This window comes from Nothoprocta perdicaria, unplaced genomic scaffold (assembly GCF_003342845.1).
Source record: "Nothoprocta perdicaria isolate Ctin4 unplaced genomic scaffold, notPer1 scaffold_11, whole genome shotgun sequence".
In the NCBI taxonomy this organism is placed as follows: Eukaryota; Metazoa; Chordata; class Aves; order Tinamiformes; family Tinamidae; genus Nothoprocta; species Nothoprocta perdicaria.
Genome location: NW_020454205.1, coordinates 3,556,152 through 3,582,857, shown reverse-complemented (window position 1 = coordinate 3,582,857; position 26,706 = coordinate 3,556,152). Strand labels below are relative to the sequence as shown.

Here is a 26,706-nt window from a genome sequence, read left to right as displayed (position 1 = left end):
CTCAATTAATATGTATAGATGGGAATTTCAATGTGCATACAAGGCCTTCAGAATCTGAAATAGCTAGCCTTCAGAGTGGTCCTCCAAATGCTATGGGTCTGTCACAACTTTGTCCGCTTTCAAGAGGCCATAGTACCCTTAAATGTCACTATGTGATGGGAACTTGAACTCCCTGAAAAGAAAAACTTTAACGCACCTTTAAAGCACACTCCTCAGAACTAGGAGGTCTCAGTGATGGGAGGAGAACTTGCTTTGACTTGTGGGAAAAACTCAGAGCCCTGAAGAGTATAACAGGATGCATGTATGTGTGTTTGTGCACATATGTGTACTGAAATTGCTCATTTAAGAACCTCAATTAATTAAGAACCTCATAATTGTTCATTTCAGAACCGAAAATTGTTGGCCAACTGTTGCCAAAGTTATTTTGAAACATAAATCTTGCAATGCAGCAGCTGCTGGAATATCTTGTCTATTGACAAAGACTTCTAAGTTACTGTGAACATATAATTCCTCTTTTTTTCCCTGTTTATCTATAGATGTGTTCAGGTCTTTGCAATCCAAAAGAATTCCAGCCCATAGATCCAACACAAGAATTTATATTTCCTCCTGAATTAATGGTGAGTGAACTAAGCACTCTTCTTTCCTTATGTATCTTTATCATCCAAAGATGCCTGCATTGGTACAGATTTAGAAATTGTGATGGATTTGTGCAATTGAAAGGTGTGTTTGAAAAGTTTATCCTTAGATAAACAGAAAGATCAGTATGAGTAAAACATAATGAAGTATTTTGGTTTTGATTATTTTTATTCTTTTTTTTTTAAACTCCACTCCTGTTTCAGTGCCTTCTTTTGAAATTCCACGTTTGCATGCTTTTTGCAAACGTTCGCAGGCAATTCTTGCTGCTATTACACAATCATTTCAAGGGCACAAAAGTTCATTTGGGGCCTAAGAAAACACCATCTGGTTCTTTGATTTGTCAGAACATTCTAAAATGTTATTTGTGTGAGGCTTTGTAAGCACGCAGCCACAGAGGACAACCTCCTTGTTTAGTGCTGGCCTTTCAGTGCAGATCACACAGTAAGGCATGAGCTCCTCTGCGAATCCTTGGAGTGGAAGGCAGTTTTACCTTGACCTGCCTTTGACTGGGTCTTGCTTTAAGGCTGTGTGTATTAAACGAGCCTTTTGCAACTTTTATCCTCGGATTAAAGATCTTTGTTAAGCAGCTGCTGCTGGCTCGAAAAGCTGCTCTGCCAGAAAGGAAATGGTGCCGTCATCTATTCTGCATGCTCAGGACAAGCAGATTGTTTTTCCAGGCTACTAAAGCTCTACAAAAGTCATTTATTTGATTGAGTCCTTTGCTCAAATCCTGTGGGAGTTCCAAGCAGTCTGGTAATTGGCAGGAGCGGCAGGTTGGCCGCTAAGTGTTCTGGTTTAGAAATTAAACCTGTATGGGAATATGCTTTAAAATTCTGAAATACAGGGTGGGGCAAAAGATTATGCAATCAGTAATATTTAGTGACAATAAAAGTAACATTTACATGTGCTTCAGGCAACTCCTTTACCTCGAAGTCCAGTCCATAGTGCAACGTTCCTCTGGTTTGCCTGCTGGCCAGTTTGTTCATTGCTTTGTTTGCAGAGACAAGTGCTTCTCAATGTTTATTTTTTGCACACTCTGAAGATCTGATTATATATGGCACCTGTTGAATATGTAAACATACTGACATAGTTTCATAGTTTCAGGGAAAGAAAGGAGTAAAGCATTATATAAGAGGATGTGCCCATGACATCCTTTAATAATAATAATAATAATAAAAAGTGGATACTCATCAACTAGTTCAAAGAGGCAGTTTTTCTGAACAGATTAGTCCTTACAAATGGGACGGCAACTAAAAAATTTTACGTATTGTAGAAATTGTATGGAGATGATGCTGCAGATAAAAGACTGTCAGCAAGGGGGGATGCAGTGATTCTGCTTGACTCGTTTCGGTTTCTTGTATTCTCTCACATATGCAGTGAGATTTGGGGATTCCAGTCTCCTCAGAGTTGTTCTACTTGTTACATTGGTTGCTCCAGTCACGAGAGTCTTTCTCTTCTGTCAGAAATCAGAAAACAGATCAGAGCGGGAGAAAGGAAATCATAAGACTGATCTTCCCCTGCTAGTGATTTAGTGTTTCTCTCATCAAGTCATTTAACTGCTTCTTGTCTCAATTTCTCTGCAATAATACAGGTTTAATAAAAGCTAATACAATATTAGCTGCAGCTATTAAAAGCTCAGCATTGTGCAGCACTCCAGGAACCAAAATGAGGTTCTGGTTCTGAGGTTCCTTAAGCCCCACTAATGTCCCACTGTCTGTTGTGACAGTGTAAAATATGGTGCTCTAAATGGTGCTTTATATTGATGTTAGTAGAAAGTACAAAATCTTTGTCATTTCTACCACAGAGAATGGCTCAAGAGCAGCAAAAGAAAACTCTGATTTTCCGTGGCAAGAGAACAACATGAATTTCTCCCTCTAGCCTGAAGGAGCTTCTGGAACTGAAAGCCAAGCATCCCAAGGCACTTTTGGTTCTGGGGAACACCAGTGTAGGTATGGAAGAACAAAAGATCTCTTAACATAGTAATTGTATTATCCAGTGGATATGTAATTCTGTATTTTATCTTACAGGAATCCTAAATACACCCTAATGTTTATGCTTCAGTATGTAGGTCATTTCCCCTGATTTTTTTTTTTTTTTTTTTTGCATCATGTCAGCAGCTAGACTAGTATCACTACCACCCGAGCAAAGGATCCGGGCTGCAAGACTTCTCCCAGTAGCTTCAGAGAGACAATTTTTGTGAATAAGGAAGGATTCACTGACACAGGTGGAAGTCTAACAGTTTCTCATCCACTTTAGCTTGAAGATAACAAAAGAATGCCTATAAAAGGGCAGGATAATCACATATGCCATGATGTTATGATATCCAGACACTCACTAGTTTCAGTATATTGTGGGCAATTTTTATTTTTATATATTGTCATCAAACTTTTTCTTTGAGAGAGTAATCAGTTGGAGATATTTGCTGCGGGGCTGGAAAAGACATAAACCTAGAGAGAACCTTTGGGGGTTTATATTTTCTGTGCATTGCCCAGCAAAGTGTAAAGAGCACAGAATAATGTCATTTTTCATTAAACAGATTTCTAATGATATTATCTTACCTTTCAGGACTCAACAAAAATGCCAGTGGTGTCTCTCATCCACTCATTCTTCATCCTATTAGGATCCCAGAAATGCATGCTGTGAGTAGGACAGATGACGGTAAGTCTCTAAGTTGCCTTTACACATGGTACAAACAGTGATAACTGGGCTTTGCCTTTAGACATCAGAGGCAGTAAAAACTGTTGTCATTGGAGTGAAATGTGAGTCATTTCACTGAATATGTCAGCTCGTCTATGGTCTAGAGACAATGGATGCTGACAGACAGGTTAAAAGATTGTTCTGCAAAAATACTTTCATTGAAATGTCAGTTTTCTACAGGCAGCAAATACAGCACATCAGCCTTACTATATTATATTTGCAGAGGTGATATGCCCTTCTATCGAAACCACTGATTTGAAAAAGTCTGAAGTTGAACTTTGGTTAGGTTAGGGTTAAATTGTCAACCTAAAATATTTAGTTATAAAGTTCAAATCCAAAGTATCAAAGTATTTTATTTAGAATAGTTGGATTGTTTTCTCAGCGAGTAGAAATGACCACAGACATTAGAAGGAATGTGCTAATGTACATCAGTTGAGAACCTAATCTAGTAGGCACATCGTTTCAGTGAGCGGAGGCATCTGTAGCAAAAGTATGAAATGTAGCATCTCCTTCAAGGAAAGTTAAGTTATTAAATTCAGAGAAATTAACTTTTTGTTATACATTGCTTTCTGCCATAACGTTTTCCTAGCTTTTTGATTTACGTTTTAGGTGGCGTCAAATGAATTATAAACATTTCCTAATTATTTCATATTAGTGCAATGCTGCATTTAAGGATACCTCAATAAAAGATTGCCTTAGAGTATGGCCTTTGTTCAGAAAAAAAGCTCCTTAAAGGCTTTTCTTCAGGCTTCCTCCAGGGTGCAATGACATATACTGACATACATGTATGTGTACAGGCATGTACTGGGAAACATTGCTGAATAAGCCAATAGTATTTACACTTCTTATTGCATGTAGTATGAAATGCATTTTACTATGATTTCTCTTTGCTACCCTGCTCTCCATCTGTGAAAAGCTGTGTTCAAAAGCAAATGTTTTAGAAGCCTTATCAGTTACGTAGCTGTTGCATTTATAGTATGGTACTACGATCTCACTGTTTAAACTAACTTGATTTCAGGGCTAGTAATAGGAGCTGCCTGCAGCCTGGCCCAGCTTAGAGACATCCTGATGGAGACAATTCCAAAAGTACCAGAGGAGAAAACAAAGATTTTTCAAGCTATTTTGCAGCAGCTGAGAACTCTAGCTGGAGAACAGATCAGAAGCACAGCTGTATGTATTCAGCAATGACAATGTATTAGCCAACACTACAGACATAGCTGTATGAATGTCACTTACAAATCTGTGGCGTCAGAGAGAAAATCTGGGTGGGGCATATCAAAAGAACAAATACAGACCTTCAGTTAAAACTGCATAAAGCAAAAATATGTTTTTCCAACTGGGCTCTTAATTATTTAACATGGGATTAAAGATTCCTGTTATAGGTCAGAAGGATAAGCTTAAAAATGACCTAATTGTTTGTTCAAGTCTTTAGGAGGACACATTGTAAGCAGGGGATCGACTTGGGATTTGAACCCAATCTTATCCGTGGGCAAATCGGTCCTCAACTTGGAATCAGCAGGTAAGATGCGGACTCCCTGTCAAGTATCCTTTTCAGATGGGCATAGCAGTGCAACAAAAATATATAACTGTAGCTGACAATTTCCAATCATATATTTCCATAAATTTTTCTATCATAAGTTTCAGCCTTTCCACCTAAAGAATTTTGCAGTCTAATACCAGTTCTGCTGGTTATGCTTTGTAAGACCATTGCATTGCAGAAATTCTGCATGCCTGGTATGTTTCCACTGAGAAGAGCACTCACTGAAAATGTGAGCTCTTCTTCTTGTCCCTTTGTATTCATTTATTTTTGATGATAATATTTTTGGAGGATTATTTTCACTCTAAGATTCTAACATCCTTGAATGCTGAGGTTACTTTCATTCATTTGGCTTTTTTTTTTTTTCCTTTGAGTGTTTAATGGAGTTCAAGTTTGCAAAGCATAACTTCTTTCTTGCACTGCATTCAATAATAGACTGCTGTTTTCTCCAACAGATGGCAAACGGCAGATTCTTTTAAGTGATCAGTTTCTTGCTGGCAATGAGCATGCAGACATTACGCCAAAGGAGGTTGTTGTCTCTGTTCTCATCCCATATTCTAAGAAGGTAAGGTCTGTGGTGGTGGGTTTTTTTTTTTTTTTTTTTTTTTTTTCCCCAAGATTATCTTTAGGAATGTTTCCATTATCTTAGTGGACTTTGAATTTGGTCCCTAAACATGCAGATGACTACTACTATGGGCTCTGTCCTCCCAGTGTCACCTCTCAGTTACAACTCCTCCAGCCAGCCATGATCTTCTACTTCTGTGTGTCCCTCACGCAGAAATTTGGGGTGTCTGAATCCTTTCAGGAAAAACGACATGCTATCACAAAGTGGTCAGAGAAAAAGTTTGTTTCTGGCCTCTTCTCACTAAGTAATTAGTGATTTACACCCAGAGCAGTCTTGGGACTGTCCCTGGGACTACTCACAGTAAGTGAGCCGTTATGAGGAAGGATGGCAGAACATGGCTTTGAGATGCAAAGGAGAGTGTGTCATTGATAACTGTGTTCTTAGATATCCCTCTAGTGGGTGTGAGGAAAATTACTGGACAAGCAAGGAATACAAGCAAGTATGTTGTGATTTGAGTCAATGAGGGAATGACCATAGGAATCTCTGCCAGTCTTTGAATAAGAGAGACAATACAGCATTTCGAACATACCTGACCTGACTGGAGGAGTGCTGTTTCCTCTTAGATCTTAGATTTCCCTTGAAAAACTACAAGATTCCAGTAGCACTCTAAGTGCTACTGGAATAAATGAAAAAGGGAGATGAGCATCACTCAAAGAGTCACTTCACAGAGGAGAACTAGCTGTCAACAATCACACACGTAGCATGTGATATTCAGCAGCCTCACTACAGGAAACTAACTCATCATCATTTCCTGGTAGGCTGCTTCTGTCACTTGCTTTCATTTGAATTGCCTCTTTGATCAATTTTGCTGATAAATGAAAATGCACATGCCTTTTTTTTTGGGGGGGAGGGGAGGGGCAAGATTTGTCAACAGTAGCAAATTAATATCAAAAAATTAAATTTTTATGTTTTGCTTACATATGGATACCCTGGTTCAATATAGTTCAGTATATTTCTCTATGATCAACTTGGTTCTTCAAAATGATTAGAACAGCTAACTAGAACACTAATTCTAACAAATGTTCTTTAAAATGCTTAAAATGAAATCTTTGGTCAATAAGAACAAGCGAAATATGAAGAGTGGGGAGGGGGTTGGTTTGTTTTTAAACAAGGTCAGTTTCTACCATTGATGGAATTTTCCTTTTTTATTTTTTTCTCTTTTCCTGCATTAGGATGACTTTATTTCAGCCTTCAGACAGGCTGAACGTCGGAAAAATGCTCTTTCCGTAGTGAATTCTGGAATGCGTGTCCTCTTCAGCCCAGGCACAGACACCATTGAAGATCTGAGTATTTTATATGGAGGCATTAGCTCAACTACAATCAGTGCAAGAAAGTCTTGTGAGAAACTTATAGGAAGGTACTGGATGATTTGATGTATTTAAGCATGCACAAGGCATGCTGTGATGCATGGGGTCTGTTGGATTCTGTCAGTGGAAGATTCCAACATGAACTTCTCACAATATTTATTTAAGTCTTCACTAACAATAGGTTATTACTTGATATACCTTGTTCTACTTCACTTGCAGCTTTCAACATATTTGTCATTAGCTTTAGCTGCATGTTATTTACAGGCATATTTATAGCTGCATGTTATATATACCTATATCTAGATATATCTATATAGATATATAGATATATCTATAGATAATATATAGATATATATAGATATAGCTACAGATATATATATCTATATATAGGCATATAAATATATGTCTATAAATATATTCATGATAGTTTATTGTTCTGCCAGGCAATGGGATGATCAGTTCCTGAGCGAAGCTTGCAAGCTGGTGCTTGAGGAAATTTCTCCCTCTACATCACCTGTGGGTGGGAAAGTCAAATACAGATGGACTCTGCTTGTCAGCTTCCTTTTCAGATTTTACCTGGAAGTATTAAATAATTTACATCAGATGGTAAGCACCTCACATCCACAGCAGCCTCCAGGCTGTAGAAAATCTCTTTATTTTTAATGATCTGGGTGGGGGAGAAGGAAGGGTAAAAGTGCTAAGTTTTGTTTCAAACGATGTGAAGGGAAGAACTTAATTGTAGAAGTAAAGGTCTGATATTACCTTTTTCTCAGTATCCTGTCAAGTATGCTAAACTCTCCGAGAAGCAGAAGAGTGCCTTGGGAGCGCTGCAGAGCGGTGTTCCTCAGGGAGTCCAGGTCTATCAGGTGAGGTGTGTGTGTAGCTGGCAGTGCCACAGACTCTGTCTTAATGAGTATTGTCCCCTTTTATTTTCATTCCTAAGTCAGCGCTAATTTTAATAGGAAGCTGCTGAAAGAGGATTTTTTTTAAAAATAAATTTTCTAGTTTCTCAGGATGTAAATGAACTCAAGGGGTTTTGCAGCATCTGACTATCCTGACATAGCTGAAACAGGGCACATCTTTCAGCTAAGCAAGACTTCAGCAAGATTTAGTAGTGATCTCAGTAAAACTTCCAAGTGGGCCTCAGTAAAAATAAATGGAGCAACATGCCATATCACTGCAGTGATAGATCAATAAGAAGGGGGAGAACTGGTTAGCATGTGAAAAAGTTTCAGATGAAGATTTCAGTACAAAACATTTTTATATTTCATTAAGAACTTCCATGCAAATATTTGTTTTGTTGGAAAATTTAAAACCATTATAAATCAAACTTTTTCTTCTTTTCATCATTTTTCTATCAAAACCTTTCAATACTATCAGCTAATAATTCATTTTGTTCTCATTTGATAGACTGAGCTTTTTTTAAGGAGAAATATATTTTATAAAGAACGTCTCAGTCAAAGCCCATCTAAGACATAAATGTTGGAAGATTTTCAGCTCTCCCTAGTAAAAGCCTATTTCAAGTGAATCTGAAATGTGTGCTCAGCGATTCAACAATAGAGAGCACAAAGTCATGTTTTAATTACATGTATCTGAAATTCCATTAGTTTAAGGCTATCTTTCCAGTAATAGGTGGGACTGTTGATGGGGATTTAAAGAGCAGAAGCTTGGATAAAACCTTTTTTAGTTTAGTCGACGCAGACCAGAATGTTCATTTACCTTTGTCTTTAGGAAAAGGGACAAGTAGTTACAGTGATCCCTGAATATAGCCTTGGTTTCAGATAGTTTTATCCAAAGTAAACAGTATGAAATACAGTTTCTTTAAAGTGGTGGTGATCCTGACCTCTTTTTCTGAAGGCTACTATGAGAAGCAGTATACTCCTAGCAGATTGGTTATCTGATTAATAGGTTAACTGGTTAACAGGTTAGGTGATACTACTCAGAAGACTTCAGCCACTGTCTGCCATAGTTCCACTGTGTGGACAAGTCACTTTGTCCCTTTTTACCTCTCTCTTTCTTGCTTTTTCCATTTGTATGTCTGGTCTTTCTGGGGAAAAGACTGCCATTTACCACAGATTGTAACTAATATTTAATAAAGTAGACTTTTCTCACCTCAGTCAGGACCCACAAACTGGTGCCAGTATACTACAGTTTCTAAAAGTCAAATTAGCCATTTCAAATGTTGTCCATGAATATTGTCATAAAATCTAGATGTTCTCCACATGAATTTACTGATTGCAAAGTGATCTAAGGACGTGTTTGTGAATAAGACTTTGTATAATTATTATTCCAGCTTGAGGATAACACCTTCCTATATTATGCAGGATGTTGACCCAGGACAGTCACCACAAGATCCTGTAGGACGTCCCATTATGCACCAGTCTGGTGTCAAACATGCCACTGGTGAAGCACTTTACGTCGATGACATTCGTCCAGTTGATGGAGAACTTGCCCTGGCTGTGGTCACCAGCATTAAAGCCCATGCAAAGATTGTGTAAGTAAGAAAAAAATCAGATAAATGTTATAATATGAGGTCATTTCCATGCTTCACTCCATATTTCCAGCACATTTCCATTGTTCTAATTAACCTGCATCCATTTCATCAAGTTGGGATTGGAAAAGAGTGTAATTGATAGGAAAATCACATTATTTCTAATTCACAGAAAGGTATTTTTGTTTCTTTTTATTGCATGGCTTTACTGAATGAGGCAAGGAAGCACGCCTCTATTCGATACACCTCATATACAGTAGCTGCCTATTGTCATACACTCAACAAATAGTGTCTTACTTCCCAGTTTTTCAGAAGGTCTGGAGACTGTATCACACAGTCTTCCTCATAGCCATCATCATTTGAAGTCGACTGAATTTCTGAGTAGTTTAATTGTACAGCTCATTGCTGTTGAAGTGAATGATCTTTGCTGAAAGAGAAAAGCCCATTACAGCAAATACAGGAGGTCTGGATATTTAATTTTGAATGCTTGTGCTGCAAGCAATATACACACGTAAGTATATTGAGGCTAGATATTTGTTAAATTATTATCTTTTATTTGGCTACATTATGAGGTATTTGTTCAAACGAGGTAACTACCTTACTGTGTTATTTAGAGGGGGTCAGATATGGACAGACTCCATACTAATGCATTCACCCCTTTCAGTACAAAAAGTGTAGGAAGAAAATATATTCTTAGCTCTTGAATGTACCAGGACAAAAATTTAAGGAGTTATTTTATGCTATTCACAGGCAAATGCTCATGCTTGCCACTTTTTTTTTTTTTAATACACTAATCAACACTTCTCCAGTTTCTTGTCTGAAAAGGTTGTTCTTTGTTCAGAATATCAAATGGAATACGTTTCTGTCCTGAAGTTGATGAATTGCTGACACCATGTACTGTGTTCCCTTGTGTGTATGCTCTACTTTCCAGATCAATTGATGTATCAGAGGCCCTTCAGGTGCCAGGAGTAGTTGATGTGGTGACAGCAAAAGATGTTCCAGGAAAGAACGGCAATGATGAGAAGGCATTTGCAGAAGATGAGGTATTTTTTGCTTCTAGTTTTGTGACTGGACATTTTGCTTCAGTCAACAACAACAATGGCAAAAAAAGATTTTGCAACTACTGTTCTTGTTGCAATGAAAAGAGAAGGACAGTAAGAGCTATTAGTGCATTGCTGGGTGGGCTGGTCTGTAAAGAACTGCCACTTTCCAATGACAGAGACAGGAAAATTCCCTTTTAAATCACAGGGGTTTTAAATGAATCATCAGTGATTCTTTAGCAATTGCTGTGCCTTCTGAGAAAAAGATGAAATAGGCCTAGAGGCATATGAGACTTTTGAGGATGAGACATGAGGTGAGAATTTTCCCAGATGGATTTGATACGAATTTAGTTGCCAGTTTGCACATGAGAATATGATAATAGGAGGCAACACTCTGCCTCTTGGTATTGAATATCAGCAGAGCTAAGAAATGCAGCCTGCATGACCATACAGATTGTTCCAGGCCTTATCTCTCCACCAAAAGTGACACTGAGCACTGGCATTTATTAAAGTGTAATTCCTAGTGTGTTGCTCTTACCTCTCCTCTCCTAGCAGACACAAGGAAAGCAGTCTGTGCCACAGGATGTTCTATTTACTACACTGCCTGGCCACCCCAGGACAGATACAGGGAGAATGTTCATGACTGCTGATGTCAGCAACATTCATAATGCTGGAAAAATTGCAGCAGATGAAGGATGCCAGTAGCCTTCCTTGTCCAATGAAGATAGGTCTGCACTGGGATTATATTCATAATGGAATATAATTGAGTGTAACCTATTCCCCCAAGACACACTTTGTTTTTGTACAGGAAGGTAACAACTCCTACACGTTTTCCTTGGGTAATATACTGGTCTCTTGCAGGTGATTTGTGTTGGTCAGATAATCTGTGCTGTGGTTGCAGAGTCACTGACTCAGGCAAAGCAAGGTGCTGAAAAGGTGAAGATAGCATATAAAGATCTGGAGCCAATTCTGTCCATTAAGGTAACAATTCATCTCCTCCTCCTTCTCTGGTATCGCTCTTAAGTCATCTCCTTCATTATTTGCCTCCTTGTGCAGATCTCTACCAGGCTTTGGATTATCTTTCTTTGATATGAGATGAGTTTTTTTTTTTTTTTTCCATGATGATGACTGGGGAAAAGAGATAATGGATTGACTGCAAAATAATAATATTAATAATAATAAAAAGCTCTTTGAAGAGGAAAGAATTGCCCTGCACTTTCTAATACTCAGCTACCAACATATGTTTATCTGACTATATGGATTATGAATCTCTCTGAATTAGAATTGCCTTTTTTTTTTTTTTTTCTGCAGGATGCAGTAGAACATAATTCATACATTACTGAAGAAAGAAAATTAGAAAAAGGAGATCTTAAGAAAGGATTTAAGTCTGCTGATAAAATTATAGAAGGTACATACCGTGTACATAGATGCAGAGTGTGAGATCAGGGAGGGGAGTAGTTTTGCTACTTCAGAATCTGACTACTTCCAGCTGGTGGTTAAATTTCTATTTTTTTTTTTCTCAACAAAAGTTACTCGGAGATTGTGTATAGCATTAATACTGCAGAAGGAGGTTAGGACTGATATGACAGCATTAATTGTTGATATACAGTCAAACTGGACTCCTGTATAATTAATCCCTGCTCAGTCCTTTAAAGGCCTTGCGGCTCTTAACATTTTGATATTATCTGTGCACGCTATCCTCCAAAAATTCCTCCTGCATCATCCTTGCAGCTAAACACCAGTTCTGTAAACTGCTTTCTGAGTGTGGTTTTCAAGCAGTTGTATCTCTTACTTTATCACATGACAGTACTTCTCCACTTTTTAATGACAGTAGTCTGTAGGACTATGTAAGACATTAAGATACATGATATCAATATATACTTCTTTTACTGGCTTGGCTAGCGTTAATCCTTTTCCAACACTTCTAATTCTGTTTTTAACATGCATGCAGTTCTGAAATTTTCTAGTGCACATTATAAATGCCTAGAAAATGCACATGTTCTGCTTGTGTACTTTTCTGATTGTTCTCTTATGACATATATTACTGTATCTACCTTCTGCTATTTTCCTCAAATTTCTGCAGATGCTCACTAAATGCTAACCACACATGTATAAGCACCTGCTTGATCATAAAAGGGAACTTAGCATCGGTCCCTTTTCCAATATCAATTCTATCTGTATCATCCTTGAAAGAATGATTGATTTCATCTAATTAGTATGTGGAGACCTTCAGACATGAAGACTCCACAGTCTCCTCAGATTATTCCAGTACTTCAGCATGCCTATCATAAGAAGAGTTTTCTTTACAGCTAACTGAACTTTCTGCAAGTTAAATATTAATTTGCTTCTTGTTCTGCTTGCTGTGAACACGTAGCACAGCTTGTTCTCTTCCTTTTAGCAGCAGCCTTCTACATATTTCAAGTTTTGTATCTTCTCTCTCTTATTAAGCTGGGCGACCTCAATTTGGTCCATGTAGGTCCATGATCACTGATCTCTGTTTTTTTTTTCCGAACTGCACTGTGTTAACTGATTTCCCTCAGAACTGTACAAAAGAAGAGTATCAAGACTGGGTTGAACAAAGCGCAGCAATAGAAGAGCATGCTGATGCATAGGGGATAGGAAAGAAAGGACAAGAAAAGCTGTGTTTTTCCTCATGGAGTGATTCCGAAGAGCATATATTATAATCCTGCTATAGTAGAAGGGATGTAGCCTTCTGAAGGGGAAAAAAAATGGTTTTGATGTTATCCAGGGGAAAAAAAAAATGTTGTATAAGTATTAGCTGATATAATGGATTAATTTCCTTCTACTAAATGCATGGTGTCATCAGGCATAAACATGACATACAATCAGAAATAAATGAAATTGTTACTATTTTTCTTATCTGTTATATAGACATATATAAATTCCCTCTCTGTTTATTTGATTATGAAACCCATCTTAGATTTTCTTGTAATTGTAAATGTACAGGTGAATTGCATATTGGAGGGCAGGAACATTTTTATCTGGAGACGAACAGTGTGCTTGTTATTCCAAGACTGGAGGATAAAGAAATGGATGTGTACGTGGCAACTCAGCATGCAACAGATGTACAGGTAAAGCAAAGCCCCAATGATGCATGTTTTTTTCTTTCCTAAGTAATGTTAAAGCTAAACTACATGGCCTTGTGAAGAGCATTGCTTTCAGGCTTCTGTGCTTCTCCTCAAACTCTCTAGTGGTGCTCCCAGTTGAGCTGTGTTGATTCGGATCTTGTTATGAAAGTAAGAGGCCAAGCTACACTAATGATGAGACTGAACGCAGAAGTGAGTCCTGTGAGGAGGCTGCTATTTGTGCTATCCAGACCAGTGTCGACATAACAAGCAGTACAACTATGGCATGGACTAAGAATAGATAGCAGAGTTCTTTAAAGAGAATGTGAGAGAGGTGGTGGTTTTTTTTTTTTTTTTTTTTTTTTTTATGGCCTCATTCTGTCTGTCTCAGATATACTGGGCAAAGCCTACTAAAATCAGTGAAAATGCTCAATTCCAAGCATGAATTGCTCATTTTTTTTCCAGGAATGAGCATCTTCAGCTTTAAAAAAGAATTGCATTGTTAATATAAGTCATTCTGTTAATGGTGAAGACATCGTGTGTAAATAATGGTAAAGGAATATGTAAATAATGGCAATATATGAATTATATAAAATAATGTTGAAAAATAGCTAACAGATCCTAGATGAAAACAGGGTTGAATTCTGGGCCTGCAGAATAAACATTTTTAATGAATATATGTTAATTTCTAAATGGTTAGAATTATCTTTTACAGCTGATCACTGTATTGCCTTTTTAAGCTTTTTTGACAGTTGTGCCAGTCTGGTCCTGAACTCCTTTTTCAGTCAAGCCTCTGTTTGCATTTCTGGCATCTCTTTCCAAGGAGATATTTTCAGAACGCACACTCCTCTGTACTGTAAACAACAACTACATTCCATCCATCTCAGTATTTTAGTGAATGCTTTATACCTAGGTTCAGATGCAATGTGCAGTTCTAGACAGAGATCATTATATCTGCAATCAGATCCTCAAAGTATTTTGTGGAGCTGTTGTTCCATATCTGCTTTCCATTAGATCGTGCTTTCATTATCTTCACTTGTTTGAAGTATTCTTTTTGTATCTATAGCAACTCCAACTTTCTGCCTATGATCCTTAGGCCTGTTAGCTTCTCATATGTGGTTAGCCAGGGAAAATAGACATTCTTTTTAATATAGGTTGGTAGACAAATGACAATCCTCAATAATACCCTGGATGTTCATTTCTGCAGAAATTAGTGGCTTCGGCTTTAAACCTCCAGTCCAACAAGATTATGTGCCACATGAAGCGTGTTGGTGGAGCCTTCGGGGGGAAGATTACCAAACCTTCCTTCTTTGCTGTAATTGCAGCAGTGGCAGCCAACAAGTAAGTCCTTTTCCATGATTTAGCTAAAACAGATTAAAGATGACAAGACAATTACAAAGCAATCCTGAACTCTGCTGGAGTGCTGGTGAGAATGCGTTGTCTTTCCTCTCTTTTGGCAGCATATCTGGGGTAGAGATTTCAAAGTCTAGACTTTGGGCAATGGAATTCCCTCACTATGTGATAAGTAAAACAAAGAGGTTCCTGCATTTTCTCATATGACTGATCTGTACAAATCCCAAACATTCAAGCCTTTCCCAGACACAATGCTTGAATTTCTTCTAGATATTTAGTGAAAGTGCTTTTCATCCTAAAACATGCCACCAATGTCATCACTAAGCAGCTAGCCATACATAGCATTTTTATGATATACATGGATAGATTGTAATAAAAATACTTTTTTTTCCTTACTGTTCACATTAGGACTGGACGTCCAGTTCGTTTTGTCCTTGAAAGAGACATGGATATGTTAATCACTGGTGGACGGCACCCCTTCTTTGGAAAATACAAAGTGAGTAAGAGGAGAAGATGCTTTGCGGAATTACTAGGTTTCATCTGAGGCAAATCATCATTTTATTGACCAGCACAACAGTGCGTGAAACCTGTCTCCTCCTCTTATGAAATCCAAATCCTAGTCATAAATCCACACAGGCGTCTTTTCCAATTTAGTGCTAAAATTCCCCTTCTGTTCTGTAGCCCAAAACTCATGCTGTATTTGTAAGCTTGTTAGCTTATTAAAAAAAAAAGTTTGAAATAAATCAGAGAAAAGACTACAAATGTATTGGTTGCTCTGTTACAGGTTGGATTTATGAATGATGGTAGAATCGTAGCAGCAGATTTTCAGTGTTATGTAAATGGTGGCTGTACAAAAGATGAATCTGAGTTGGTAAGTCTATATACCATTTATACTGACTTAACTGGTCACAAAATGAAAATAAAAGCTCCTTACCAGATTTTTTTTTTCTATTAATTGTTTCTAGCCTTGTTAAGTACCTCTTAAGTATCTGTTTGAAGCAGAAATGTATCTGTGACCCAGATGCAGATTACAGAATTTCATTAAGGAGGTGCAATATCTACTGATGGGAATACTGGACACAGAAAATACAGATTTATAAGTTCAGTAAAACATGCCCAAGACAGAAGTTTACTTAGGTAGCACATTATTAAACAGTTATTCTGTCATTTCCCTCAAATTGAATGTCTGATTCTGTCTTCAGTGGTGCTTATTCATGCTGTTGTAATTTCACTGGCTTAAATACAGTTTCTCTGTATTTACATTAGCGTAAACAACAGAAGAGAAACAGGTCTCCTTAATATAATCCTGTTCCACCTTAAAGCATCTGTGTCTCGTTGGTCTCTTGAGTGTTTCATTACTTTTTTTGGAAGGAAATGGAACCATCTGAACAAGCAATCTGTTCTCTTATTACAGGTGATTGAGTATGTTGTGTTGAAAGTGGAAAATGCGTACAATATTCCCAATTTCCGAGTCAGGGGGCATGCCTGTAAGACTAATTTGCCTTCCAATACTGCTTTCCGAGGATTTGGGTTTCCCCAAGCAGGGCTGTTTGTGGAGACGTGTGTTGTGGCTGTGGCAACCCAGACTGGCCTACCACATGAGAAGGTAAAAGATCTTAGACTACCAAATAAAACACAGCAAAAGGGAGAATTCTAGGACCTAGACTGTTGCAAACTCCTCCTTATGCATGTTCTTACAGTGCCAAATCTATCTATGTTACTTAGGCCGAGCAGACCTTTATTCAGAATTTTTGCCTCCATGGAGTAACTACTATAATGCCAATAGTAGTAAAACCCGGCCAAGAACCTGTTGCAAGATGTTTGAGTGCCATTGTCATGACCAACTCCAGTCAAAATAATGTATTCTCTTGTGCTTTGTGTCCAGTTCCATATGTCTGTGTATGTTCACCTTTCACTTGAATATCAGTTTCTCCGATCTGGTCTGGTTTTGTCTTTCCACACTATCAACAGTTCACTTAGCTGGCTCCCTCATCTCACAGCCTGACACTTGGAGTTTCTCCACTGTCTTTAGATCCAGTTTTTCAACAATTTTAATTGTTGCCATTCATCTCCTATTACCAAGTTCTATCCCTTCCCTATATACATATCCAGTCCTTACTTCCCTCCATACACAGTCCAGGGTAACCTTTCCCTGTTTTGTTTGTACCAATGTAAATTTAAGTAATCTATTTTTTAGATCATTTTCCTTTCCAAGGATACGAACCATCTTGTCTTCTCTCTATTTCTTGAATCTTTTCCCTCTCCCATTTACTTCCTTCCCCCTTATCTCACCTTTCAAGTAAGCTTTCAGTTATACCTCCAAGGCCTCGAAAATGTTTTTGACTTTTGCTCTCACTTACTTTCCTGATCAGATGTTGTTCCATCCCTTTTTAAAATTATATAAATTAATTATATTAATATGTTATTATATGATATGTCATTGTAGAATATAGACTATGTCATTATATAAGGCTGTGTTTCTATTCAACACTGTATGGATTTGCTTGCTCTTTTAGGTTAGGGAACTAAATATGTACAAAGGAATTAACCTAACTACCTTCAAAGAAAAGTTTGATGCAACAAATCTGTGGAAATGTTGGAAAGAATGTTTGCAGAAGTCTGAATATTCCATCAGGAAAGAAAGGGTGGAAGAATTTAATAAGAAAAATTATTGGAAAAAGAAAGGGATTGCCATCATTCCCATGAAGTATTCTGTTGGGTTTAATGCCACCTATTTTCATCAGGTAATTTCTTTGAAAAGGTGCCTTTTCAACATAATATTTATAACATAAAACATAATGTTTTCAATGAGTTTCAGAAAAAAAAAAAAAAAACAAACAACAATTATAACTTCTGTATGAAGGTACAATGCAGAATAAACCAAACGGTTCACATCTTAGTTGCTTCATCCATCAGTCTGTTTTTCCTGAGTAAGTTTGTAGCTCAAGAAAGAATTCAGACAGATTCCTCTATTTTACCCAGCAGTGTTCTCATGGTAGTGAAACACTGAGGTCACAATTCACTTGATACAAATGGACAATGAGAGGTATGAATAGTAGTTAAATTTCAGCTAAGCCTTCAAAATAAAGCTCAGGAATTGTGTTGACTTTCCAAAAATATAGATCTAGTTCCTTGGGAACAGATTTATTTTGTACTTTGTTTTCAGTCAGCTGAGATTCTAATTGACATCAACTAAACATTCTAAACTAAACAGTCAGCTGAGATTCTAATTGACATCAACTAAACATTACTCAATTGCAAGCATCACAGTTTGGCACAAAAAGATCATGTTTTCCTAGAAGAGTGAAATTTATTGTCAGACTGCTGGAGAATTTTAACTCCCTCTTAATATACTGAATCTTGTGAATAAAATCAGTCTTTTCCATGTTCTTTTTCTTAAGCAACTCTATTTAATGCTGTTTAACTCTATTTAAAATTGTCACCAAGTGTCTGTGACTTTTCTTTAGGCTGGAGCTCTTGTCCATATCTATATAGATGGATCTGTGCTAGTGACTCATGGTGGAATTGAACTGGGACAAGGAATTAACACTAAGATGGTACAGGTGAGTCAGATACCATCTGAGTATAAATGAAATAAATAAACTTTGTAGTGCATTTAGCACCAGTGACATCAGTCCATCATTATGCGTTTCTGGATTAAACAAAAATTAATCAAAATTAAATAAAATTTTGCATCGCATAGGTGATTTTGCAGCTATAAGTTGCTGAATGAACATCTGAATTATCAGAGCACCATGAAAACAGTGAAGTAGAAATACAAACTAACGCAGTCATTTCAAATGAGGTAGCAAGGAAGAGGAGAAAAAAAAAATTGCATCTCCACAAAGGGACAGTGATTTAAAACTCAATTCAAAATTTTACATATATAACTAAAACCAAATTAGAGGAAGCAGTTCACGAGAGGCAAAATACACTGCAATAGACCGCATGATACTGATGCATGATATTGCATTCTATTTATTTATAAAATATTTATTTTACAGAATAAAGACGACTTCAGTGATCTTCCTGGTTGTAGTGTTACTGTTGAATTTGTTTGTTTGTACAGAATAAGCAGATAAGGGCAATGCTCTATTTTTCTGGCTGAAGGCTATCGCTTTGGGTGGACTGGAGATTATATATATATATATATATATATATATATATATATATATATATATTTTACTTTTCTTACAGATTGTCAGTCGTGAACTGAAGGTGCCATTGTCATACATACACTTCTGTGAAACAAGCACAACAACTGTCCCTAACAGCAAGTACACAGCAGGTTCAGTTGGAACGGAAATCAATGCAAGAGCTGTCCAGGTTACATTTATTTGCATTTTTTCACATGATCATTGGTTCTGTTAAATAATGGATACCCCTCTGTGGATTCATAACTTCATTTTTCTTTTGAGCAGCTTTTATAAAACAAATCATTTATTTATCTCGAAGTTGTTCTTTCTGGTTATGTTATATGCACGGTTTAAAGCAAATCAAATGACTTAGCACTGTTCAAAGGGGCTGCTTTTTTCTGCTTTTCTGTATCAGTTTTACAAATGTTTTGTTTAGATTGCAGGAAGAGGAATGTATGGAGCTTCAGTTTATTCTGAGTATTTTAACTCAGGGGAATTTAGCAGAAGATGTATTTCTGGTACATTTCTTTATAACAAATGAAATACCTTTATCTACTTAAATACTTTGGGATCAACTATGGTTTTATTTATTTTGCAGTAAATCACTCAAGATGGTAATTTTTCTAGTCAGTTAAAACAGGAGGAGGGTCATGTCCTTCATTTTTTGTTTGCTGGTGATTTCAGTGATAGTCTGGTACGTGAAGACCTCATACATCAGAGCAGATGCCAGTTCCAGTCGTCTTTGCAGAGTCCTGCATTTGTAGCTGGCAGGTAGCCAGAGGAGAGAAGTTGTAACTAAAGGAGCAGAATTATGGCGCTCAGAATGAAATTGCTAACACAGCCTTGCTTTGAGCCCTTACCAGCTCATGGTAGAGCAGAACACGCTGGGGAAACACTTAGCAAATTAACCTAACCAGCTGGTATTGCTTTGAAAACAGCAGAAAGTTTTGGGTTTACATGTTGGTTAACAGAGCCCAACTTTTTCTCCCTAGAATGCCTGTCAAATCCTTTGGAAGCGCCTAGAACCTATCCGAAATAAAAATCCTAAAGGGAAATGGGAAGACTGGGTAAGTGCCTTTCTATGTTTTGTACTGTTATGATGAACCAATGGGTGTAGTGTGAAACTTGCCATTGCAGAGGGAGTGAAAATTCCCTTTAGAGGCAGAAGGAAAAGGAATGTCCCTATCTGAAGTAAGCTGAAAGAGAGGAAAAGAAGAAACAGTGGAAAAGCAAGTGGTGCAACTCATTGGCCTAGTAAATCTGGCTAACGTCAAGGACTGTCTTTTGCCATGTATTCCTTGCTAAAGACCATTGCAGGATACAAGGAAACATAAAACTTTTACTTAGGCCTCCCCAGCTTCATCTTTCTTTAAACATAATAAAGTGTGTGTGTGTGTGTGTGTATATGTATGTGTGTGTGTATATATATATATACACACATATATATATAATGAATATACTTTAATATATGTATATACTTTTTTGCAGATCAGTGAAGCTCACAAACAAAGCATCAGCCTTTCAGCTACTGGCTATTTCAAGTAAGCAATGTTGTTAGTCTCTATGTGCCTTGGCATCGAAGGTGCCGCTTGTCAGGATGTTTGCAGGAATGATGAAACTTTCCCCAGGGCTTCTCCTCCTGCAGGGTTTAAGCAGGAGGAGACCTTCTTTTCAAAGCATGTTGGTTTCAGTATCGCTTTATATCCTTGGTTAGCTAATTTTATAGTGGAGATAAAATCCTCTCCAGTGCCAACTACAGTAGGGCAGGGGGGAGAAGAGTTTTGCTCTATGGCCATCACATTTTGCCATCATTCTATCCTCCCAAATCATTCAGTGCAACATTTATTTATCAGTGGTGATACACCCCAAGTCATCTTTGACTATGGAGATCCTAAGAAAAGAGGTAGATTTGAGTATTTATTTCACATGCTGTGTGATTCCTCTGATAGTCTCAGTAATGAGGATGATGGGGCAAGGGGTATCTTGATTAAATTAATCTGTTCTTACAGGGTGTTCTTGCCTCCTCCAGGGGTTATGTTACAAACATGAACTGGGTCACAAAGAAAGGCCATGCTTTTCCATACTTTCTGTTTGGAGCTGCTTGTTCCGAAGTAGAAGTTGACTGTTTAACAGGAGACCACAAGGTAACGGCGAAAATTACAATGAATTGAAATAGAGTTGGATGAATTTCCCATCATTACTTTCAAGTGACAATTTCCTTTGGCTGCTGCTTTTGGATGAGAATAGAGACATAGTCTTTGTTAAATGTATTCAACAAAATACCAGCAGAATACTAAATGGCTGTAAATGTTCTATACAGTATTTTCTGTTAATCCTCTTTTAGGGAGAAAATTCTATTGTTGTTCTATGATGACTGATCCTTAATGGGTGGGGCTGCATATTGCTTAACATCCCTTTTTTGTTGTGCATTTTACATATAACTTCATAACATCTATTTGTTCAACAGAACATCAGAACAGACATTGTCATGGATGCCTGCTTTAGCATCAATCCAGCTATAGATATAGGACAGGTATGTAATTTCATAGTTGTGCTGTATATTAGATGTTAGTGACTGATGGTTCTTTGTGTCTAAATAATTGCTAAATAATTTTCAATTTAATTCCACCTAAGCCTATGAGAAACTATCCAGTAATGCTTGAGGAGGTTAGATTGGCAAATGGCAAACATTTCTTTATTTGCAGCTACTAAAATACTAGGTTATGTTTACTTTACACTTCTTGATCATCTTTTGAGAAGCGATGAATAAAAGCATGTCCAACAGACTGTTTTTAGGATTAGCACCTTGAATTTGCAGAGTCAAAGGAAATGTCCCTAGAAATATAACCTCTAATTAATAATAATAATTAATAATAAGTAAGCCTTTCTTCTCCTATATCTTTATTCTGTTACAAGCTCTTCCTCACACTCCTCATATCCACTCCCTCATACATTTGTGCCTGACAGGTTCTTTAGAAGAGATTTCACTTGGATCTGTAATTCTTTTAAAATAAATATCAGAATGAGCAGACTATTTGTGTCATAGACCATGGGCAAATATCTCCTCACTAAGGTTCTTTCCATCAATATCCCTGAAGTCAGTGGATTTAACTCAGCTCTCTCAGCTCTCTGTTCTGCCAAATCAAATCAGAAGTAATTGCATTAGTTTCAGTGAGTTTAGCCAGGAATAAGGAAGAGTGAGAATAAGGAACCTGAGCCAATGAAAATATTTGTGCAAGTCAGATGAGGACACTTTGGCCCTGTTTCAGTCTGCGTTGGTTTAGCTTTTACTTGCGGAAGGAAAGATGTCAGTTAATGTGTAATCTTAAAAAAAAAAAAAACAAAAAATTTGTGTGTATTTTTATCTTTTAAGATGACTGAATGAAAATTTTAAAAGGTACCTTTTTTCTTTTTTTTTTCTTTTTTTTTTCGTTTGGTCAGATTGAAGGGGCCTTCGTTCAGGGAGTTGGTCTTTATACACTGGAAGAAATCTACTTTTCCCCAAAAGGAGAGCAACTCACCCTTGGTCCAGATACGTACAAGATCCCTGCCACCTGTGACATTCCTGAGCAGTTCCATGTGTATTTGCTGCCAAATTCACGTGACTCAATTGCCATCTATTCCTCTAAGGTAAGCAGACCAAGCTTATAGTACCCAATATAACCAAGGACGCCGTGTGATTCTGTGTTTGTGGTATACAGTAGGTGCATTTTTTTTTTTTTTTTTTAAGTAATGCCAATTTAATCTGTGCAACAGATTTCAGAGTTACTCCGTGTATTTAAATGATGCAGCACTGCTGTTCTGAGGTTTTAGACTCTTGTTTCCTGTCATGTATTGACATTACAGTAGCACTTGGAAGCCTTAACCAAAACCGGAGCCGTTTTGGTCCAGTGCAACCTAGCTGTTGTGCTATAGATAGGAAAGAGTCAGCCCTGAGAGCTTAAAGGATGAAGAAGGAAGTGCTACGGGAACATAATCCAGTTCTTCCATTAAGCTATCTGCAAGGCACCCAACTTTCTGTTGTAATGTTCTGAGGAGGAATCCAGCACTGGGCTAGAGGACTATTCATAGGCTCAAAATAAAAGCAATCAATCAAACAAAAACTCTTCAGAATAAAAGGGGAATTACTCTGGAACATGGGCCTCTGACTTAAAAAAAAAAAAATAAAAAAAAACCCCACTGTTCCAGCATAGTGTCTAGAGCAGGTATCTCAGGAATGGGAATTTCTCAAAAATCCCTTCCAGATAGTTATAGTCTTACCACAGTGAGTATGAATGAGTAAATAATGAGTTATTTCATGGCTTTATAATATGACCATTGAAGTCACAGAATAAAACTATTCTGATAATGTATCTGTGTTGTAAATTTTAAAACTATCTCCTAACCAAAGGAGGGCCAAATCTTGGGCCTTGATGTTTTTCTGATCTGAAGATTCTCATAGATCCAACCAAGTTTGTTGAACCCCAGCCTGCTGGTCCTTGCCAGACGTTGAGCTGCTGACTGAGAGGAGCACAGGCAGCTTCACTGGAGATGTGCTGATTTAGCTCTGCGATGCAGGTTTGTAACTCATCAGACAGTTCTGAACTCATCAACCATTTCTGCTGCCTCCCTTCTTCACCAGGGCATGGGAGAGGCCGGGTTCTTCTTGGGCAGCTCAGTTTTCTTTGCCATAAGAGATGCAGTAGCTGCCGCACGGAAGGAAAGAGGATTGTCCATGGACTTCACACTCAACAGCCCGCTGACTGTCGAGCGGATTCGCATGGCTTGTGCTGATGACTTCACTAAGATGGTAAGGGAATGGTATTGTTATTTTTTCATGAACAAGCCTCCTCATTAATACTTCATAATTGCTAAGGGTTGTCTGCATAAATGATCAGTGAACCCTGTTCCTTTTCTGTAATTTTCTATTCTTTGCATTTTACTTAATCAGAGGCACTTTGCTTAGCTATGCTGGCAGAGTGGTATAAATTGACAGCCAAGGTTATCACCTATCCAGACCTGAGGAATCTGCCCAGTTTCCTTAGTGATAATAGTTTCAACTTATACATCCCCCTTATTCTCAAAGCCCCTGAGATAAGTCTGGCTGAGATTACTTTTGAGATTACAGTCTGACTTTACCTTAAGTGTTACTTACTTTGCATCTCTGTTAGGAATTATTACCCTCTCTTGACACAGAGTGCATGTGCTCTATCACTTGTCCTGTGGTCCTGGCCTGTGCTGGTTCCACTTTGTCCCATGTACCCCAGTTTCCTTCCTCCCTTTCTTTAAAAGCAGGGAGTAGAAAGATGCTGCACAGTCTGGTCTTAGCACACTGTGGAAAGCACTCTGTGACCATCTTTCCAGAGCAATGCCTTCACTCTCCTGCTCTTATACCTTGCTCTCCCCTCACTCCTCGTTTCTGCTAGGGCAGAGCAGTATCCAGCTGGAGAACACTTATTTTTGTGAGTCTATGAGGCAGGAGCCAGCTTCCCTTCCCCTGCCACAAGCCAAGGGTAATCACACAAAGAGCTCCTTAGATAGGAGGCCATGAAGGGATATGATGACATTGTTTACTGACTTACTAGATTTAGGCCACTGCAACAGGTTTTCCACTGCACTCATCTTTTTGGCACTCTAAAATTAGACACGTGGGGTTGCTTAATACATTGTCACTTGCCCAAATCTCTGTTTATTTACAATTTGAAGTTCAAAGAAAAAAAAAAAAACAGGGAAAGCTATGAAGCACATATATGGCGAGAGGTTAGCAGCTATTCTTACTACAACACATATCCAGTCAGAAAGCAAACTAAAACAAATATTTGGGGGACCTCATCAGACTGGACTGTGACAACTTCCTCTAATAAAAGCTTTATCCCTAAGTCATTCTCCTGCTGAGAACACATTTACAGCCGTAGTCTTTTGACTCTGGTTATTTTTGGTGTAGCTGGTGAGTCGCAAGGCTGGAACTTCTGCCACCTTCCTGGTATAAAGAGTATTCATGTGGCTGCACAGAAACTCATTTCACGCGTTCTCTGGATACTTGCACATTTCCTGGTACTGTGAAAAGCACAGAATATTTCCAATACAATTTTCAATTTATAAAGAGATACCACCCAGAAAGAGAATATTTCACTTCTGTCAAGCAAATAATCACATCCTTTTTGTCATGGCAGCCTAATTAAAAGCTGCAGAGAGCAACTGTGCTCTACCATATGCTGCAAATTTCTCTGTGAACAAGACAAAAGCTGACTCTGGCAAACCTGCAGCCCCTAGTTACTCCAAAGGCAGCCAGCAAGAGATACCCTGACCTCAAACCTTTTTTGAGGTTGGAAGTGTGAATTCCCCATCCATCCACCTTTGCTTCCTTCCATGCAGAGCAGCCAGAGATCAGGTTTTTCGAAGTGATACAATTTCTCATATTAATAGGAGTTACAATCAAGATAAAGCACTTTTGTAGGCTAAGGTACCTTAAGGTACCTATTAGAGGTACCTTATTTAACTGATTGATTACAAGCATCATACAGTCTACTAGAGGTAAGTTGCTTGATTTCATAAGACTTTATAGTAAGAGAATGTGGAGCTTGATGCTCGTAATGGCATTTAAATGCCTGAAAAGGAATGTGCATTTGTGAATTATGGTGATTTGTCTTTTCTCTTAGCAAAATTGCATTGTTTTCTTTATATTTTCTTACAGGTTCCAAAAGATAAACCTGGAACCCATGAGCCATGGGCCATCAGCATAGAGTAGCACTGTGGATTTTTAAGTATGACCTAACCAGGTAATTCCTTCAGTCACCAACTGACTGACAGCATTCCAGCAATAAAGAAGTTAAACTATAACACATACACACACCCATATCCCTATTTCTAGTACACACTGTATATGTGTATACATCACCAAGTATGAGATCTTTCATTTTAAAACACAAGTTTCTTTCTAAATCAGACTTTGCTTCATGGTACACCCAAGTTCATGGTGTTACTTGTGAACTTCAAAAAACATTGCAATAAGGAGCACATCACAAATGTTACCATTTTGCCACTTCTTTATCAAGTTTAAGATTCACAGTAGTTATCTATTCTTCCTGTTCTCCTAGTACATGAAAATTGCAAACATCAGATCACTGTCCATATTCCATACTGTCCATAATGGACAATATATCAATAACAGGGATTCTGAAAGTATATACTGCAAAATGCTTTTTAGAGATTAATACATTACGACCACAGTGGTAACCTCAGTAATAGTAGTATTGCTTTTTGCTTTTTCTGCTTTCTGGCTGGCTACCTCAGGCCTGCTTCATACCACTGCCAGCTTTGATCTTTCCTCGAAGCTGGAATAAAATCACTGCTGTTCACTGCATAACCAGACCTCACTCATGCTATCCTTTGCCTTACCATTTTCCCAGGAAAATGGTGAAGGGGAACAATCACCGATGGGTTCAGCCAGCGGGTAAGAAGCTATAGCGTTAAAAAGTAGAATGGACTCCCACCACCACCTCTGAAGCAAGGGCACAATAGAAATAAGATTTTCTGGGATGCAGTGAATTAGCTAATAAAGATATAGGATGAGGGACCACCACGTTTCTAAAACCTCACCGACTTGATATCTAAAATGCACATTTTCAAGTGGTCTGTTAATACTAGCAGGCACATATAGCAAACGTGCAGCAAGTGACTGACTGACCAGAGCGGAGCAGGGCCAAGAGGAAAGGATATCACTACAACAGTTTGTCATGGATAGCAGGTTGCACCAGTTCACTGTTTAACTCAGCTGTGCCAGACAAGGCTACTGTAACTCCGACAGATGTCATTTTAG

The 26,706-nt window shown here is 37.9% G+C and overlaps 1 protein-coding gene across 1 annotated transcript in view; it reads left to right on the top strand.

Annotated features, from left to right (window-relative positions):
* LOC112955438 (aldehyde oxidase 2-like) overlaps positions 1-25,675 on the top strand; it is a 32,733-nt gene extending 7,058 nt beyond the window's left edge. Inside the window, 28 exon segments of the mRNA XM_026048749.1 lie at positions 547-617; positions 2,441-2,585; positions 3,202-3,294; positions 4,352-4,503; positions 4,759-4,852; positions 5,326-5,435; positions 6,668-6,852; positions 7,246-7,408; positions 7,576-7,668; positions 9,127-9,296; positions 10,225-10,357; positions 11,195-11,314; positions 11,645-11,741; positions 13,301-13,425; positions 14,627-14,760; positions 15,181-15,268; positions 15,557-15,643; positions 16,187-16,378; positions 17,289-17,516; positions 18,240-18,335; positions 18,970-19,098; positions 19,901-19,975; positions 20,397-20,449; positions 20,938-21,052; positions 21,376-21,441; positions 22,350-22,538; positions 23,530-23,697; positions 25,582-25,675. Of these exon segments, the coding sequence (XP_025904534.1) occupies positions 547-617; positions 2,441-2,585; positions 3,202-3,294; positions 4,352-4,503; positions 4,759-4,852; positions 5,326-5,435; positions 6,668-6,852; positions 7,246-7,408; positions 7,576-7,668; positions 9,127-9,296; positions 10,225-10,357; positions 11,195-11,314; positions 11,645-11,741; positions 13,301-13,425; positions 14,627-14,760; positions 15,181-15,268; positions 15,557-15,643; positions 16,187-16,378; positions 17,289-17,516; positions 18,240-18,335; positions 18,970-19,098; positions 19,901-19,975; positions 20,397-20,449; positions 20,938-21,052; positions 21,376-21,441; positions 22,350-22,538; positions 23,530-23,697; positions 25,582-25,635 (3,425 nt within the window). The 3' untranslated portion in view covers positions 25,636-25,675.
* Positions 25,676-26,706: the final 1,031 nt, after the last annotated feature.